The 13,424-nt window shown below is 33.4% G+C and overlaps 2 protein-coding genes and 2 non-coding genes across 4 annotated transcripts; 1 reads left to right on the top strand and 3 right to left on the bottom strand.

Moving 5' to 3' along the window:
* Positions 1-275: 275 nt before the first annotated feature.
* Positions 276-3,624, bottom strand: LOC133033141 (uncharacterized). Its single transcript, XM_061107753.1, has one exon. The coding sequence runs from the start codon at positions 3,390-3,392 to the stop codon at positions 276-278; it is 3,117 nt and encodes a 1,038-aa protein (XP_060963736.1). The 5' UTR covers positions 3,393-3,624.
* LOC133033318 (small nucleolar RNA R71) lies at positions 2,773-2,879 on the top strand. Its single transcript, XR_009685574.1, has one exon. It is a non-coding gene; the product is annotated as a small nucleolar RNA R71 (small nucleolar RNA).
* Positions 3,625-7,524: 3,900 nt separating the features above from the next.
* LOC133033205 (peroxidase 10-like) lies at positions 7,525-9,690 on the bottom strand. The gene is made up of 4 exons (XM_061107862.1): positions 9,369-9,690; positions 8,626-8,817; positions 8,348-8,513; positions 7,525-8,054 (listed from the first exon to the last, which is right to left on the bottom strand). Exons 1-4 carry the CDS (start codon positions 9,603-9,605, stop codon positions 7,639-7,641), a joined length of 1,011 nt encoding a protein of 336 aa, XP_060963845.1. The 5' UTR covers positions 9,606-9,690; the 3' UTR covers positions 7,525-7,638.
* A 3,191-nt stretch (positions 9,691-12,881) lies between these two features.
* On the bottom strand, positions 12,882-12,955 carry TRNAI-AAU (transfer RNA isoleucine (anticodon AAU)). Its single transcript has one exon. It is a non-coding gene; the product is annotated as a tRNA-Ile (tRNA).
* Positions 12,956-13,424: the final 469 nt, after the last annotated feature.

A 13,424-nucleotide genomic window follows, 5' to 3' on the forward strand; every position in this document is an offset into this window, starting at 1 on the left:
ATCCTTAACAGTCTTGGGGGCGGGCAGCTTTGATATGAGTTCAATCTTGGATTGATCAACCTCAATTCCTCGTTGTGAAACAATATGCCCCAAGACTATGCCAGATGGCACCATGAAATGACACTTCTCCCAGTTGAGTACCAAGCCTTTCTCTTTGCATCGTTTAAGCACAGCTTCCAAATTGAGAAGGCTTGATTCAAATGAATCACCAAAGACTGTCAAATCATCCATATATACTTCCATACAATTCTCGATCATATCACTAAAGATACTCATCATGCAACTGAAGGTGGTGGGGCATTACACAGGCCAAATGGCATACGCCGAAAGGCATAGGTACCAAAAGGACAAGTGAATGTGGTCTTTTCCTGATCTTCTAAAGCAATTTCGATTTGGTAGTACCCTGAATAACCATCGAGAAAGCTGTAGAAAGGATGACCCGCCACACGTTCCAAGATTTGATCGATGAATGGAAGTGGGAAATGGTCTTTACAGGTGGCGGCATTTAATTTTCTATAATCAATGCACATGCGCCAACCTGTTGTGACCTTGGTAGGGATGAGTTCTCCCTTATCATTTGGTACCACTGTTACTCCCGATTTCTTGGGAACAACCTGAGTTGGGCTAACCCACTTACTGTCGGCAACAGGATAAAGTATCCCGTAATCCAGAAGCTTCAAGATTTCTGTCTTTACCACTTCCTTCATTGGTGGGTTTAATCTCCTTTGAGGATCACGTCGTGGTATGGCCCCGTCTTCCAATTTAATGTGATGGGAGCAAATCAAGGGACTAATCCCTTTAATGTCAGCTAACGTCCAACCAATTGCTCCTCTTTGCTCTGTGAGCACGTTGATAAGTTGTTGCTCTTGAGTTGCATTAAGGGTGGAGGATATGATGACAGGGAAAGTGTTGTTTGCTCCCAAGAAGACATGCTTAAGTTCCTTAGGAAGTTGAGCCAAGTTTGGTTGAGGAGCTTGTACAGTGGATGGTTTTGGTGTTTCCCTATCTTGAGGAAGTCCCTCGAAGATTGGATTCCAAAACATGGTTCTTTTGGTTGGTAATTGATTGATGATTTCAGGGTTGTTTTCAGTATTACCCGACTCAGAAATCTCAGAAATTTCAAAGAGGTCATTGAGATGAGTGGAAGTGTATTGTGCTTCTACCTCTTCTGAAATAAGTGTATCGATCAAAAATGATTGGAAACACTCATCGTTATCAGGTGGTTGTTTACCAATGTTGAAAACATTCACCTCTAGAGTCATGTTCCCAAAAGAGATTTTCATAAGACCATTCCTACAATTGATGAGTGCATTTGCTGTTGCGAGGAATGGTCGTCCGAGAATGATGGGAATTTTGGACTCTAAGTTGACTTCAGATTGAGTGTCCAAGATGAGAAAATCCACAGGGTAATAGAATTTATCAATTTGAATCAAGACATCTTCAACTATTCCCCGAGGTTTCTTAACTGATCGATCGGCCAATTGTAGCACCACAGATGTGGGCTTAAGTTCTCCTAGGCCTAGTTGCAAGTATATGGAATAAGGCATGAGATTTACACTTGCACCTAAGTCCAGGAGGGCTTGGCCAAATTCCTGTTCCCCTATTTGACATGAAATGGTGGGACAACCAGGATCTTTGTATTTAAGCGGTGTCTTGCAGTCGATCACCCCACTAGCTTGTTCTGCCAAGAATGCAGTTTTCTTGACATGGTGCTTCCTTTTGATAGTGCATAGATCCTTGATAACTTTGGCATAAGCCGGTACTTGCTTGATTACATGAAGTAATGGCAAGTTAACCTTAACTTGTGTCAAAAAGTCAAGGATTTCACTATGACTTTCCAGTACCTTCCCAGTGGATTTCAAAGCCTGAGGAAAGGGCACCTTTACTGGAAGGTTCTGAGGCACCTCAGCATCTGGAGCGGGCATTGGTACACTAGTGGTCTTAGGTAATGGTGATACCGTACTTTGACCACTTCGGGTAGTAATAGCATTAACCCCTTTGAGATTAGACTCTGAAGGAGCGGAGGTTTGTGCCATATGTTGCCCTTTGGGAGTGATTAGAGGCTGAGCGGGAAGCTTACCACGCTCTTGAATGACTGAAGAATCATTTAACTTTGTTATTTGAATCTTTATGTCCTTCAATTCCTCTATCACCTGAGTGAAATAAGTCCTGAACTCTAGTTGGGATTCTGCGAGAATTTTCATGGAACTCTCAAGAGAATTCTTTTGTTGATCAGGCCTCCATTGGCTCCCAGATGCTTGATTTTGACTTGTATCCTTCCAACTGAAATTGGGATGGTTACGCCAACCAGGATTGTATGTGTTGGAGTAGGCATTATAAGGCTTCTTGTAATCCCCTAAGGCATTACACTGTTCCTCATCTCCTCCCCTTAACATACTAAGACTAGGGCACTCTTGTGGTTGATGATCAGTCCCTCCACAAATGAAGCATGGTTCTTGCTTTTCCACTTTTGCAGCCATCTGGAGTGCTTTACCTTCTTGAGTTTTGAAAGCCTCAAATTGTTTTTTCAAAGCTTCAAGTTGAGCTTTCACACTGTCCTCCTCCTTCAATTGGTAGACTCCGGCTGTTCGTGGCTTGTCTGTAGGACTTGGCGCACTCCATGTGTATGATTTTTCAGAAATTTCTTCAAGATATTCCAAAGCTTCTTCGGGATCTTTCTGTAGGAAGTCGCCATTGCACATCATTTGTACGAATTGTCTTTTGTCGGCTGTGAGACCGTCATAGAAATAGCTGACAAGACGCCAACTTTCGTATCCATGATGTGGGCACTGGCCCATCAAATCTTTAAACCTCTCCCAGACCTGATGAAACGTTTCATGGTCCTTTTGGGTGAAGGTAGAGATTTGCCTCTTAAGGCTGCTGGTCTTATGGGGTGGAAAAAATTTAGAGAAAAATACTTTTGTCATTTCATCCCATGTCCCAATAGACCTTGGCCTTAAGGAATACAACCAGCTTTTGGCTTTATCCTTGAGTGAGAAAGGAAAGAACTTCAATCTCACCAAGTTAATGATGTCAGCTTGGTTGTTGAATGTGGCCACCACCTCTTCGAAGGCCTGAATATGCACATATGGACTCTCATTTTCCATACCATGAAAGGTTGGTAAAAGTTGAATCATGCCAGGTTTGAAATCGAAGTTGGGCATATTCATGGGATACATTATGCATGAAGGTGTGGCCGTACGCGTAGGATGTAGATAATCCTGTAGCGTTCTTGGTTGGATTTCCTGTTGTTGAGCCATCATTGGAAGTGCAGGAAGTATGGGTGATGGTGGTGAATGAGAACGAGTGGAAGAAGACGATTTAGGAGAGTTTTCTAAAATTTCAATTTGTTGTTTTACAAATCTCCCTAATTTGTCTCTATTTCGTGACATTCACTTTTTTTTTTTGTGTGTGTGTATTTTCACTTGTTAAATAATGTAAATTACAACTATGTAATAATGCAAGGGTATTCACACAAGATATTCCCAGGCCGATTGGGAAGGTTGCCAAGGTACCGCTTCGTCCCACACTTTTACTAGAACTCCCCGGGGTTGCTAGAAAGTGTAGAGGGTACTCTATCACAAACCTTTAAAGCCAATCTTTCTTAGACAGAATGATCTCAGTTTGTACCGCTTTTACCATTACACAATTGGGTTTACACTAAAAAGTTTATGAAAATATTTTATGCACAAATTTTTTTTTTTTTTTTTTTGTTTTTTGTTTTTTTTTTTTAGCCTAAAGGATAAAAGTCTACAACTAACCTAAAATAAATAAAAAAAATTGGCTAATCCTAAAAAAAGTACACAAAATAAAATAATGTAAAAAAAAAACTAACACCCTAATATAGTAGCAAAATAATAAATACAACTAACAAATAAACTAAACAAAAAAGGACTTGTTTTTTTTTTTACTAAAAGAGTAAAGAATAATAATAATGATATATAATGATTTTTTTAGAATCTATATATAACTTAAAAAAAAAAAACTAAATTATATTATACTAACTAAAAAGTTTTTTTTTTTTTTATAAACAAATAAAGAGAGACAAAAACAAAAAAATAAAAATAAAACTACTATACTAACCTCTTGTAGCGCAGAAACCTCCCCGGCAACGGCGCCAAAAATTTGATGTCGCCCAATTAGTTACACTGCGGTCGCGGTAGTAAACGGGCTATATGTCGTATCCACAGGGAGGAAAAATACACTCAAAAGGACAGTTAGTAATTTTACGAGAATAAAATAAGAATCTTGAATGTGATGTGAGAATATTTGAGAAAATGATTTTTCAAAATTAAACAAGTAATTAAAATGAGAAGTGATCAGAAAATAATTATGGAAGACACAAGCTTTGTACATGCAATTATATTTTCATAATAAAATTGATTCTTTAACCTCAACTATAATTCTACACCATTAATTATAGTTGGAAAATGTGTATGATTAAGCTCACTAGAAAAATATGTTCTTTAATTAAATTAATACTACTTCTAAAAATACTATCATATTATATAATTTAAATCGACAAAATACCACCGGCAGAATGCAGTAAAAATCATATAATATAATAAACACTCTAATAATTAATAGCCTAACTTACATAAGAAAAGCATGACTGAACTTATATAAAAGTTACTATTAAATTTAAAGTGCAATTAAGAAGAAGGGAAATTTAATATAACAAATGTGAAAAAGAAGAACAAAGAGAATCAATATATTAAAAGAATAAAAATTGCATGAACTTACACTTGAGTCTTGCCAAAGAAATTAGCCTAGAAAAGGCATTGTCTTTACACCAAAATTAATAAAGTAAAATAAAGAAGAAGGAAAGAAAAAGATAAAATTTTGGTATAATAACACTACTAAAATCTTATGCCTTTCTTTGTTGTCTAAGCTCTCTTTTATAGTGTAACTTGAATCCCATTTTTGTAATATTTGTGAAAAGAGCAATGGAGATAGTGGCATAAAAAGCTGAGTAAGTCACTTCCAAATAAGATCATGTCATTTCCTGAACGTGTGCCACTGCCGAATCCCTTTCATTAGTGTGTTGGTTGATTTTTCAATAAATGGGCGTAGTGGACAAAATTGAGAGAACTAGCCCAACTACTTAATTTCATACAGAACAATAGATTAAAATGTAAGAGAATCTTCCAATTTTGTGTCATGTAAAACAAAAGAAACAATGGGCCATTTGGGCTTAGTGAGTCTTGAGGCCCATTTGAAGAATGAAAAAGTGAGAAAGAATTGGGCTTGTCATCTTCTTTCTATTTCATCAATTTGTACACCAAATCTAAAAAATAGCACATAAATTTCTTATAAACTAAATATTTCCATTTAAAATAACTTTACAATTAAAATCATGAAATAATTAATTAAATTAATTTTATGCCTATAATTAAAGACTTAAAATGTACAAATTTGAGCCTTAATCAACACTCGCTGAAGATGCTTTTAGATAGGATAAAGACTGCTGGAGTCGATTATTCGGATCTGACATTCTAGGAGAGATAACTAGCTCTCTAGAACTCTTTTCCATGAGAAGGCTAGCTACCCTAAAGATGGGAACTAGAGTGGACATAATAGGTATTCGGGAACTCCCTTCCAGACTCAACTATTATTCCACAATACTCTTTCCAACCTTGGCTTCCGCAAGAGACCAACTTCCAAAAAGGAGGATTACGGAGATATTTTCATTTGAAAGAACTATACCACAAATTGTGTTAAAAAATTTAATTAATTATGTTTATTTAAAATAAGTTTCATTGATTAAAAGTAACTTTAATTTATGAGTGGACATTGCTCAATATTTTTTGGGTGAACACATAAAACAACCACGAGTATGTGTAGTAGTATGTGTTCCAAACAAGGTTTGGTTGGGTACATGACTTGATCGGAAAAAGCACCACTTTCTTTGGATGTAGACACCACTAACCTTTAGTATTCCTATACGCAAATTGCATGGCACCAATTATTCAATTCTTTCCATTACATTATTGTATACTCTATTAAGTCCCAACAAAGGTATTAATTATGTAAAACAACGTGTCATGGCTTCCATTTTGGGCCAATCATATGTTAGAAGATCATGTAGGAGAAGCTACAAAGACACATTATTGCTCCTCCCCCGCCTAAACTAATCGAAATCTTTTGTAGTGGGCAGCTCAAGCTAGAAAACACCCATTACAAAAAATAATGATATTACAATATAAATTGAGTCCACGTAACGATGACTTGTGCATAGCTTATCTTTAGTGGGTGCGTGAGTGTGGGGTACTACCACTACATTTACTACACAAGGCAACCTTATTTAGTATTGAGCACTTTAACTAATTAAAATGAAACACATAAACAAAGCCCTCTTGATATAAATATTAAAGTCCACCATTTTCTTTTTATCTTTATAAAATAAAAAAGTGTATATATATATTTGGTATCATGTGTCATTTAAATATAGATTTTAGTATTATAATGCTCACATATATTTTGTATCATAAACTCAATTCCTTTTATAAAATTTGAGGAATGCTATCAATAGTCTTCAATTTTATAAATTTTAAATTCAAATTTAATTATTTAATTACACATCATTAAGAATGGTTTGGATAAATTGATAAAATTGTATTGATTAAATTTTATTTTAAAATACTAAATATGTATAATTTCAAAATATAAAAAACTAAATAAAAAATATCTTTTTGAAGAAGACATAAGTGACTAAAAAATATATTCCCTTTATATACAGGACCAGCCTTAGGCATAAGCGGGCTAGGCTCGTGCCTAGGGCCCACACTTTCCGGGGACCAAAATAAAAAAAATAAAAAAATTTATTAGACTTTTATTTGAGTAAAATTTAGAGGAAATTAGACTCTATACCCTTTTTATATTGTCTTCTTTTATTTTTATCCTCTTTTTTAAATTCTATCATTTTTACCTCTTTTTTTAAACATCGTACCAATTTTGCCCTTGTCACTTCAAGATACTCTCTATGTGACTCCCTTATATCAGGGTATTTTGGGTACAATATAAATAAAAAGAGGTATATTTTAATTAAATAAAAATTAGAGGTAAATTTAATTAATTGATTGATAAAAAGAGGCATTTTTCAACTTACCCCTAAAATTTAAGTATATTATAAGCAACAAATATTCATAGTTTAGTTGTTGAGGTGGATGGCATAATATCCAAGGTCATGAGTTCAAATCCCATAACACTCTTCTTTTGATATTTTTTTTATATATTTTTGAGGCCCCAAAATTTAATTCGTCTTTTGGACCCATATATTTTTAGGGCCGGCCCTACATATTAAGTATCAATTTTTCTTGCATGCAAAAGAACTTTTGTGGCATGTGTTTGATGAACTAGCAAAATCGATAATTCAGTTCAAGTAATTATGAGATCAGACCATATCAATGTAACGTAGTTGGTATATACGTACGGTACGGACGTATTTTATATAATCTTACAAGGATGCATACATCCACCAATACTAATAGCAGCTAAATATTACATAATTCCATCATGAGCTGATGAAACTGAAAAGAAAAGGAGACTAATACATATATTTTGTATTACACTTACACACGTACCATGAAAAGTTACGTCGTAGTAATATATATACATATAAGTTATATATATGATCTACTAAATATTGTTGATTGATCCACATTTCTTTCTTATTTCTCCATATGGTGCAGTAAGTATCCCAACAGTACTGAGCTTGATCATTGAAGCAGCAAAATCATTAGAGAAGAGATATGGGTCGTTGCTGTAAGAATTAACAAGTGCTGCGGCAATAGGATCATCCAATAAGGCTTGGTCAGATTGAAGAAGTCCCCTCTTGTTGACGACATTGACATAGTAGGAATTATCAAACCTAAAGGTACTAGAATAATCAAGTGGGGCCAGGTTGGTGTTTGAAGTGTCTTTGTTTGGACACATGTTTTGTAAATTTGATAGCATTAAAGAATCCATGGATGGGTCAGAGCTGCCTGAGTCTTTGAAGTCAAACAATCTCTTCTTGAATGTGGAGCACTGCGCAAATCCTATGGTGTGTGCGCCTAAATATGACACACTTTAAATCTCAATATATATATACAATATGATTGATTGTATTATGATTAAATATGATAAATTTAAATACGTGGCATATTGTCTCAAAGATTACTTTCTCTGTTTGTGATTGGAGGCTTGTATAAAGCTTGTAATTTATTGTTTTGGTATTGTCTTGATGAGTTGGAAATATGTTTTGTGATTAATACAAAAGCTACTTGATTTACCCAAACAAAAAATGTAAATGTGTATAATATTGATAGAGAAGAGAGAATATATAACTAAATATATATATTTATACCTGAGAGGACTACTACATCCTTTAAGTCAAGACCCTTTACAGTGAATTTGGCAGTCATTTCCTTAAATGACTCAGTAGGAGCTGGTATTTGCTCATTAGCTGCCTTCTGACTTGCTGTAGTCGAATCTCGTCGTCCTAATACGACAGGCCAAAAAGGTCCTCCAGCCTAAACAGCATATATATACATTAAATATGTTTATACATATAGCATTATTATAATTATTTATTAAATTTTACAAATTTATTATCAATTAATAAATGTGATTATATATATATACCGATTGAACAGCTTCTCTAACAACTAGAGTAAGAAGATCAGCGCATGAAACAGTGGATGGACAAAACCTTTCAACATCAGCCTTGATATTATCGATCACATCATAACCTCTAAGCGATTTTCGGTTTGGAAATGAATTCTTTTCTCCCTCAAAATCTTCAGTGTCGTCAAGAAGCACTGATGCATCACATCCCTACATATATAATTTACAGACAAAATGCTTAATTATAAGTTATAACCAAAACATTAATAAGATTATTATGCTGGTAGCATTATCTAGTTTTCTCTTTTTTATATAATATTAATTAAAGTGATAATTTTACATAGCAATAATTAATGTATAGAGAATATATATATTTATATAAATCCAAAGCCTAATTTAGGTCCAATAACTTTCCGATTTCCATTGTCATTGAAACCCTAATCATGTACATGTATGGCATAAAATGTCACATTCATTAAAATGGTTATTAACTATATATTATACCACTAATGACTATAGTATTTATTGGACTAATATATTATGCCCTTTTTTTTTTTAACTAAATATCCAATAAAAGAGCAAAATTATATCCCAATTATCTTTTCTCTTGAAGTACTGGTGATTGTAGTCAATGTTTAATCCAAAAATAGTAATAGTAGCAAGATATGTGGTCCTATATTTTGACGTGGAAAAGAATATATATTATGAAAAGAAGGAAAAAAGAAAAAGTAGAATATATATACATATAGATATTAACTTACATCCACAATGCAATCGTGGAAGTACAACCGAAGTAGGGATGCAGCCATCCTGGTGTCATTTCTGATAGCTTGCCAAACATTAAACCTAACAATCATTGGCAACCTTGGACACGATTGATCATAGAATCGATAATCTAGCTGCCCTTCACCAAAAGAGAACATTAGAACAAAGAGCAAGACAAAATACAAAGGAATGAAGGTGAAGTTACAATGGACTTTGTGATAAGTAGTAGTCATCTTTTTTTTTTTTTAATTAATATTTGTAATTCTCTTGATTGATGCAAGAGTGTTTATGTTGCATTCTGATGATTTTCAACTAGAGTCTTTGATGTCAATTTATACATATAGGAAAAAACAGTGGAGAAAAATGAAAGTGATGAATCCATTGGTTAATATGCCCACAGTGGCCATGTCATTATGGCGGCCAACTATAGAACTAAACTATTTATTTAAGTCAAAGTGATGATGGTCACAGGATGCATTATCTCTTTTGGACTATATACAGTGATTGCATGATGAAGTGCTTCCATTATAATACTACAAATTAATATATAATATGTATAATTTTAAATAATTGACATTATCACAATAATACAGGAGTAGAGTATTTTTATTATTATTTTGTTTAGAACATCTTTAATGGGCATAACATGATCAATTTCAAGGACATGCGTGCTTTGTATGATAGCTTGTCGTTGGGGACAACCTTCTGATGTCGTACCTGATCACTAGGTTTGTAGTCTAACACGTGTAGGGAGAGCCTTCACGGGCTAGGGGTGTAGTTTAGTTTATATATCGTATCTCAAAATGCCTTGACCCTTTAGGGAAAACCCATATTTTTTGCGGGAGCTGATGGCTTTGGTTCTTGGAACGGAGGGAGACTTTGGCTCACGGACACTCTCCGTGTTGCTAGCAGTCAGGGAACTCCCTATCACAGAGACTCTTCCCACCACTACAAGAACTGTCACTTTTACCAGCACAGTTCGCTACTGCGCTCGTAAAAGTAACTTTTACCAGCGCATTTCGCAAACTGCACTGGCAAAGAGGTCATAGTTTTACCAGCGTACATTTGCAGTGGCTAAAATCTAACTTTTACCAGCGTATTTACGCGCTGGGAAAAGTCATTTTGCCAGCGTTTTTCATTTTATGCTGGCAAAAGTTCTAATACCAACATTGATTTGCCAACCTCCTTTTGCCAACACATCACAAATAAATTCTATTTTACCAGCACAATACTAACTTTTTCCAGCACAAAAATGTGCTGGCAAAAGTTATATTTCTTGTAGTGCACAAAGTTAGCGCCTTTATCTTCCCAGAGCATCAATTAAGGAAGTTTTTCAGCTATTAACTTCTTAGCCTTTCTTGATCAAAGTACACGTGTCATGATTATGAAAACGCGAATAACAATAATGTACTGATAACCAATAAAGAATTCATTATTGTTGTTATTGAATTTTGAGATAAGCTCCAATGTTTTTATTCATTATCTGGTTTAAAATTTTAATTCTAATTTCAAGTTTGATTTGTGATTCTTATGAGTTGTTATTAATCATAACAATTAGCTTGGTGTCCAAATTTTGTAACTTTATAAATATGTGTAGTCTGTGTGAGATAGGTAAGTGTGTGAGAAGTAGAGTGAGTTGTGAAATGAGAAGTGAGCATGAGTTTGTTGACTAGTGAGAGGAAGAAAAAAAAAGGTGTATTGGGGTTCGGGTGGAGAGATTAAGATAGTGAATGTGTAATTTTGAAGTGAAATATATCTCTCTTTGTGGGTTTGATAGTTTTACCAAACCGAGTAAATTGCTTTACTTCGTTTCTTTATTATTTTGATTTGCTTAAAATTTATTATTTTTTCCAACAATTTTATTATTTTATTGTTTTAATCGTTACTGGTTTGAGTACACTATTCATCCCTGTTTTATCTCCAATTATTATTTGTGAATTGATTAATCTTGTCATTACTAATTGCTTGTTGATTAAGTCTTAAATAATTTGATTTTTCACATTAGTTATAATTTTCCCACACAAACTTATTACAATTCTACTCAAATTCAAATAGGTTATATATAAATATATTTTGGGTCTCTAGTCACAATAAAAAAATTTATTTTTAGTCTTAATAAAACTTGTGACTAAAGGTGAAAGAATTGTGATTAATATAAATTATTATTCTTATGTTATGACTAAAAATTTTGCGGTTAAAAACATTAGTCACAAAAATTACAATTTGTTTTAACTAAATGTGTTTTTAGTTATAATATTTATTGTGACTAAAACTAAATTAGTGATAACTTGTATCTTAATATTATGTTTTAGTCACAAATAATTTTTGTTTTAACTAAAAGTCATATTTAATCACAAAAAATTAATGTTGTGACTAAAATGTTACAACTAAAGATTGTTTTTTTTTTTAAGGAAGTACATTCAGTATTTTATGTACAAGTCTAATCAACACCTTTTGTTATTAAGTATATGTATATGTGTATATGTGTAAATTTGTATAATGTATATATATATATATATGTGTAAATTTGCATTACTGAGCATTTGAAAAATGATATAAATTAATAGAGTCTTCATAGGTAGTGCGTGCACTAGAGAAGTTTTACATATAAAATATTTGAGATTCAAATACGTACACGTGATGATATTTGTAAAGAATCCAAATAATATACTAGTGATTAGGTTTGGCTCCTGCTATGCAAAACAAATTTTTTTTGTAGAGAGATAAGGCACTATATATTTCTTAAATTACAATCTCATACATACAATTTCTATACATTACCAGTGGAAGTACAACTGTCACGTAAGGAAAGAAAAGCTGCAAGAAAATATTTCAACCAGTAATATAATATATCTATAAGTATGCAATTTCCATTTGTGTGTAGTTATTCCAATATGCGTGACTAAATAATTCACCACTAAGGCTTGTCATTGGTGTTTAATCTTTTCTTTTGGTGGTTCTAATTATAAAGGCATGCGCGCATAGGAGTATAACTTTGAGGGTGTTTTAAAGAGTATGTGTGAACTGATTACGGGAGTTGAACGTAAGTAGCTAGCAAGCAACATGGTTGGCTGAGCAATAAGATCAATTGGTGATGTGCACAATTTCATGAATTTTGTAAAGGAATATAGCAAATCAGCTTGAGGGTAAGTGTGTGTAAACTTATACCATGTGATGTTATTTTTAAAGAATTTAATATCAGTGGGCATTGACTATCTAGTACAAGACAAAAATTTCCAAAACAATTCAACCCATATAATTTAGTTGTAGTGAGTAGTAATCACTTATGACTTATCCACTTCCAAAAAGGAAAAAAAAGGTAATCACTTATTATATTACTACATAAATACCTGAATGATACGCCTCTTTGAGCTATAAGTTTTAAAACAGAGGTTATCTGCCCAAATATTTAAATTATATCGAAGTTTATCTTCTAACCAAGTTAGTGCATATAAAAAATAATAAAATATCTCAAAAACAAAATAATAAAAATAGAAACAATAAAACACTGGCCCATGCAGGTCTCGAACCTGCGACCTTCGCGTTATTAGCACGACGCTCTAACCAGCTGAGCTAATAGGCCGGATGGCATTGGTTGTAATGAATGTATTATTACCAAATAAGTCAAGTTAATTGTTTTTTAAGATTCTCCCTACTACGTAAGACTTATTTATGTGATATTTGTCATTTTTATTAATTTTTTATCAATAGCTTTAACATATTCATAAGAGTAAATTGGATATATCAGAATTAGTTATACAGTTAGTGAGTTAGTTATTAGTTAATAATTAGTTGCAACCTTTGTTATTTCCGTTTGTTCATTTACTCTTTATTGAACATTCTGCTTCATTTTTTACACATTGAATAAAAGAAAGAATTCACTCCAACCTGCATTATTAATATGGTATCAGATGTTAACATGTGAATCTCACTTCACCATCTTCAAATCTTGAATCCATGGTGCGAACAAGAACTACCTCCTCCGCTACCACCACTGACTACAAGAAAAATACCTTTTAATGAGGATAAATTTCGTCAATTGAAGGTGAGTA

This window comes from Cannabis sativa, unplaced genomic scaffold (genome assembly GCF_029168945.1).
Source record: "Cannabis sativa cultivar Pink pepper isolate KNU-18-1 unplaced genomic scaffold, ASM2916894v1 Contig3, whole genome shotgun sequence".
Taxonomy (NCBI): domain Eukaryota; kingdom Viridiplantae; phylum Streptophyta; class Magnoliopsida; order Rosales; family Cannabaceae; genus Cannabis; species Cannabis sativa.

What these genes read in the sequence shown, in the direction of transcription:
- LOC133033141 (XM_061107753.1), bottom strand. Translation starts at nt 3,392, where the DNA reads ATGTCACGAAATAGAGACAAATTAGGGAGATTTGTAAAACAACAAATT.
- LOC133033205 (XM_061107862.1), bottom strand. Translation starts at nt 9,605, where the DNA reads ATGACTACTACTTATCACAAAGTCCATTGTAACTTCACCTTCATTCCT. An exon ending in TCCACGATTGCATTGTGGAT is followed by an intron (nt 8,818 to 9,368) that starts GTAAGTTAATAT and finishes TTATATATGTAG; the next exon opens with GGATGTGATGCATCAGTGCT. An exon ending in GGATGTAGTAGTCCTCTCAG is followed by an intron (nt 8,055 to 8,347) that starts GTATAAATATAT and finishes TGTCATATTTAG; the next exon opens with GCGCACACACCATAGGATTT.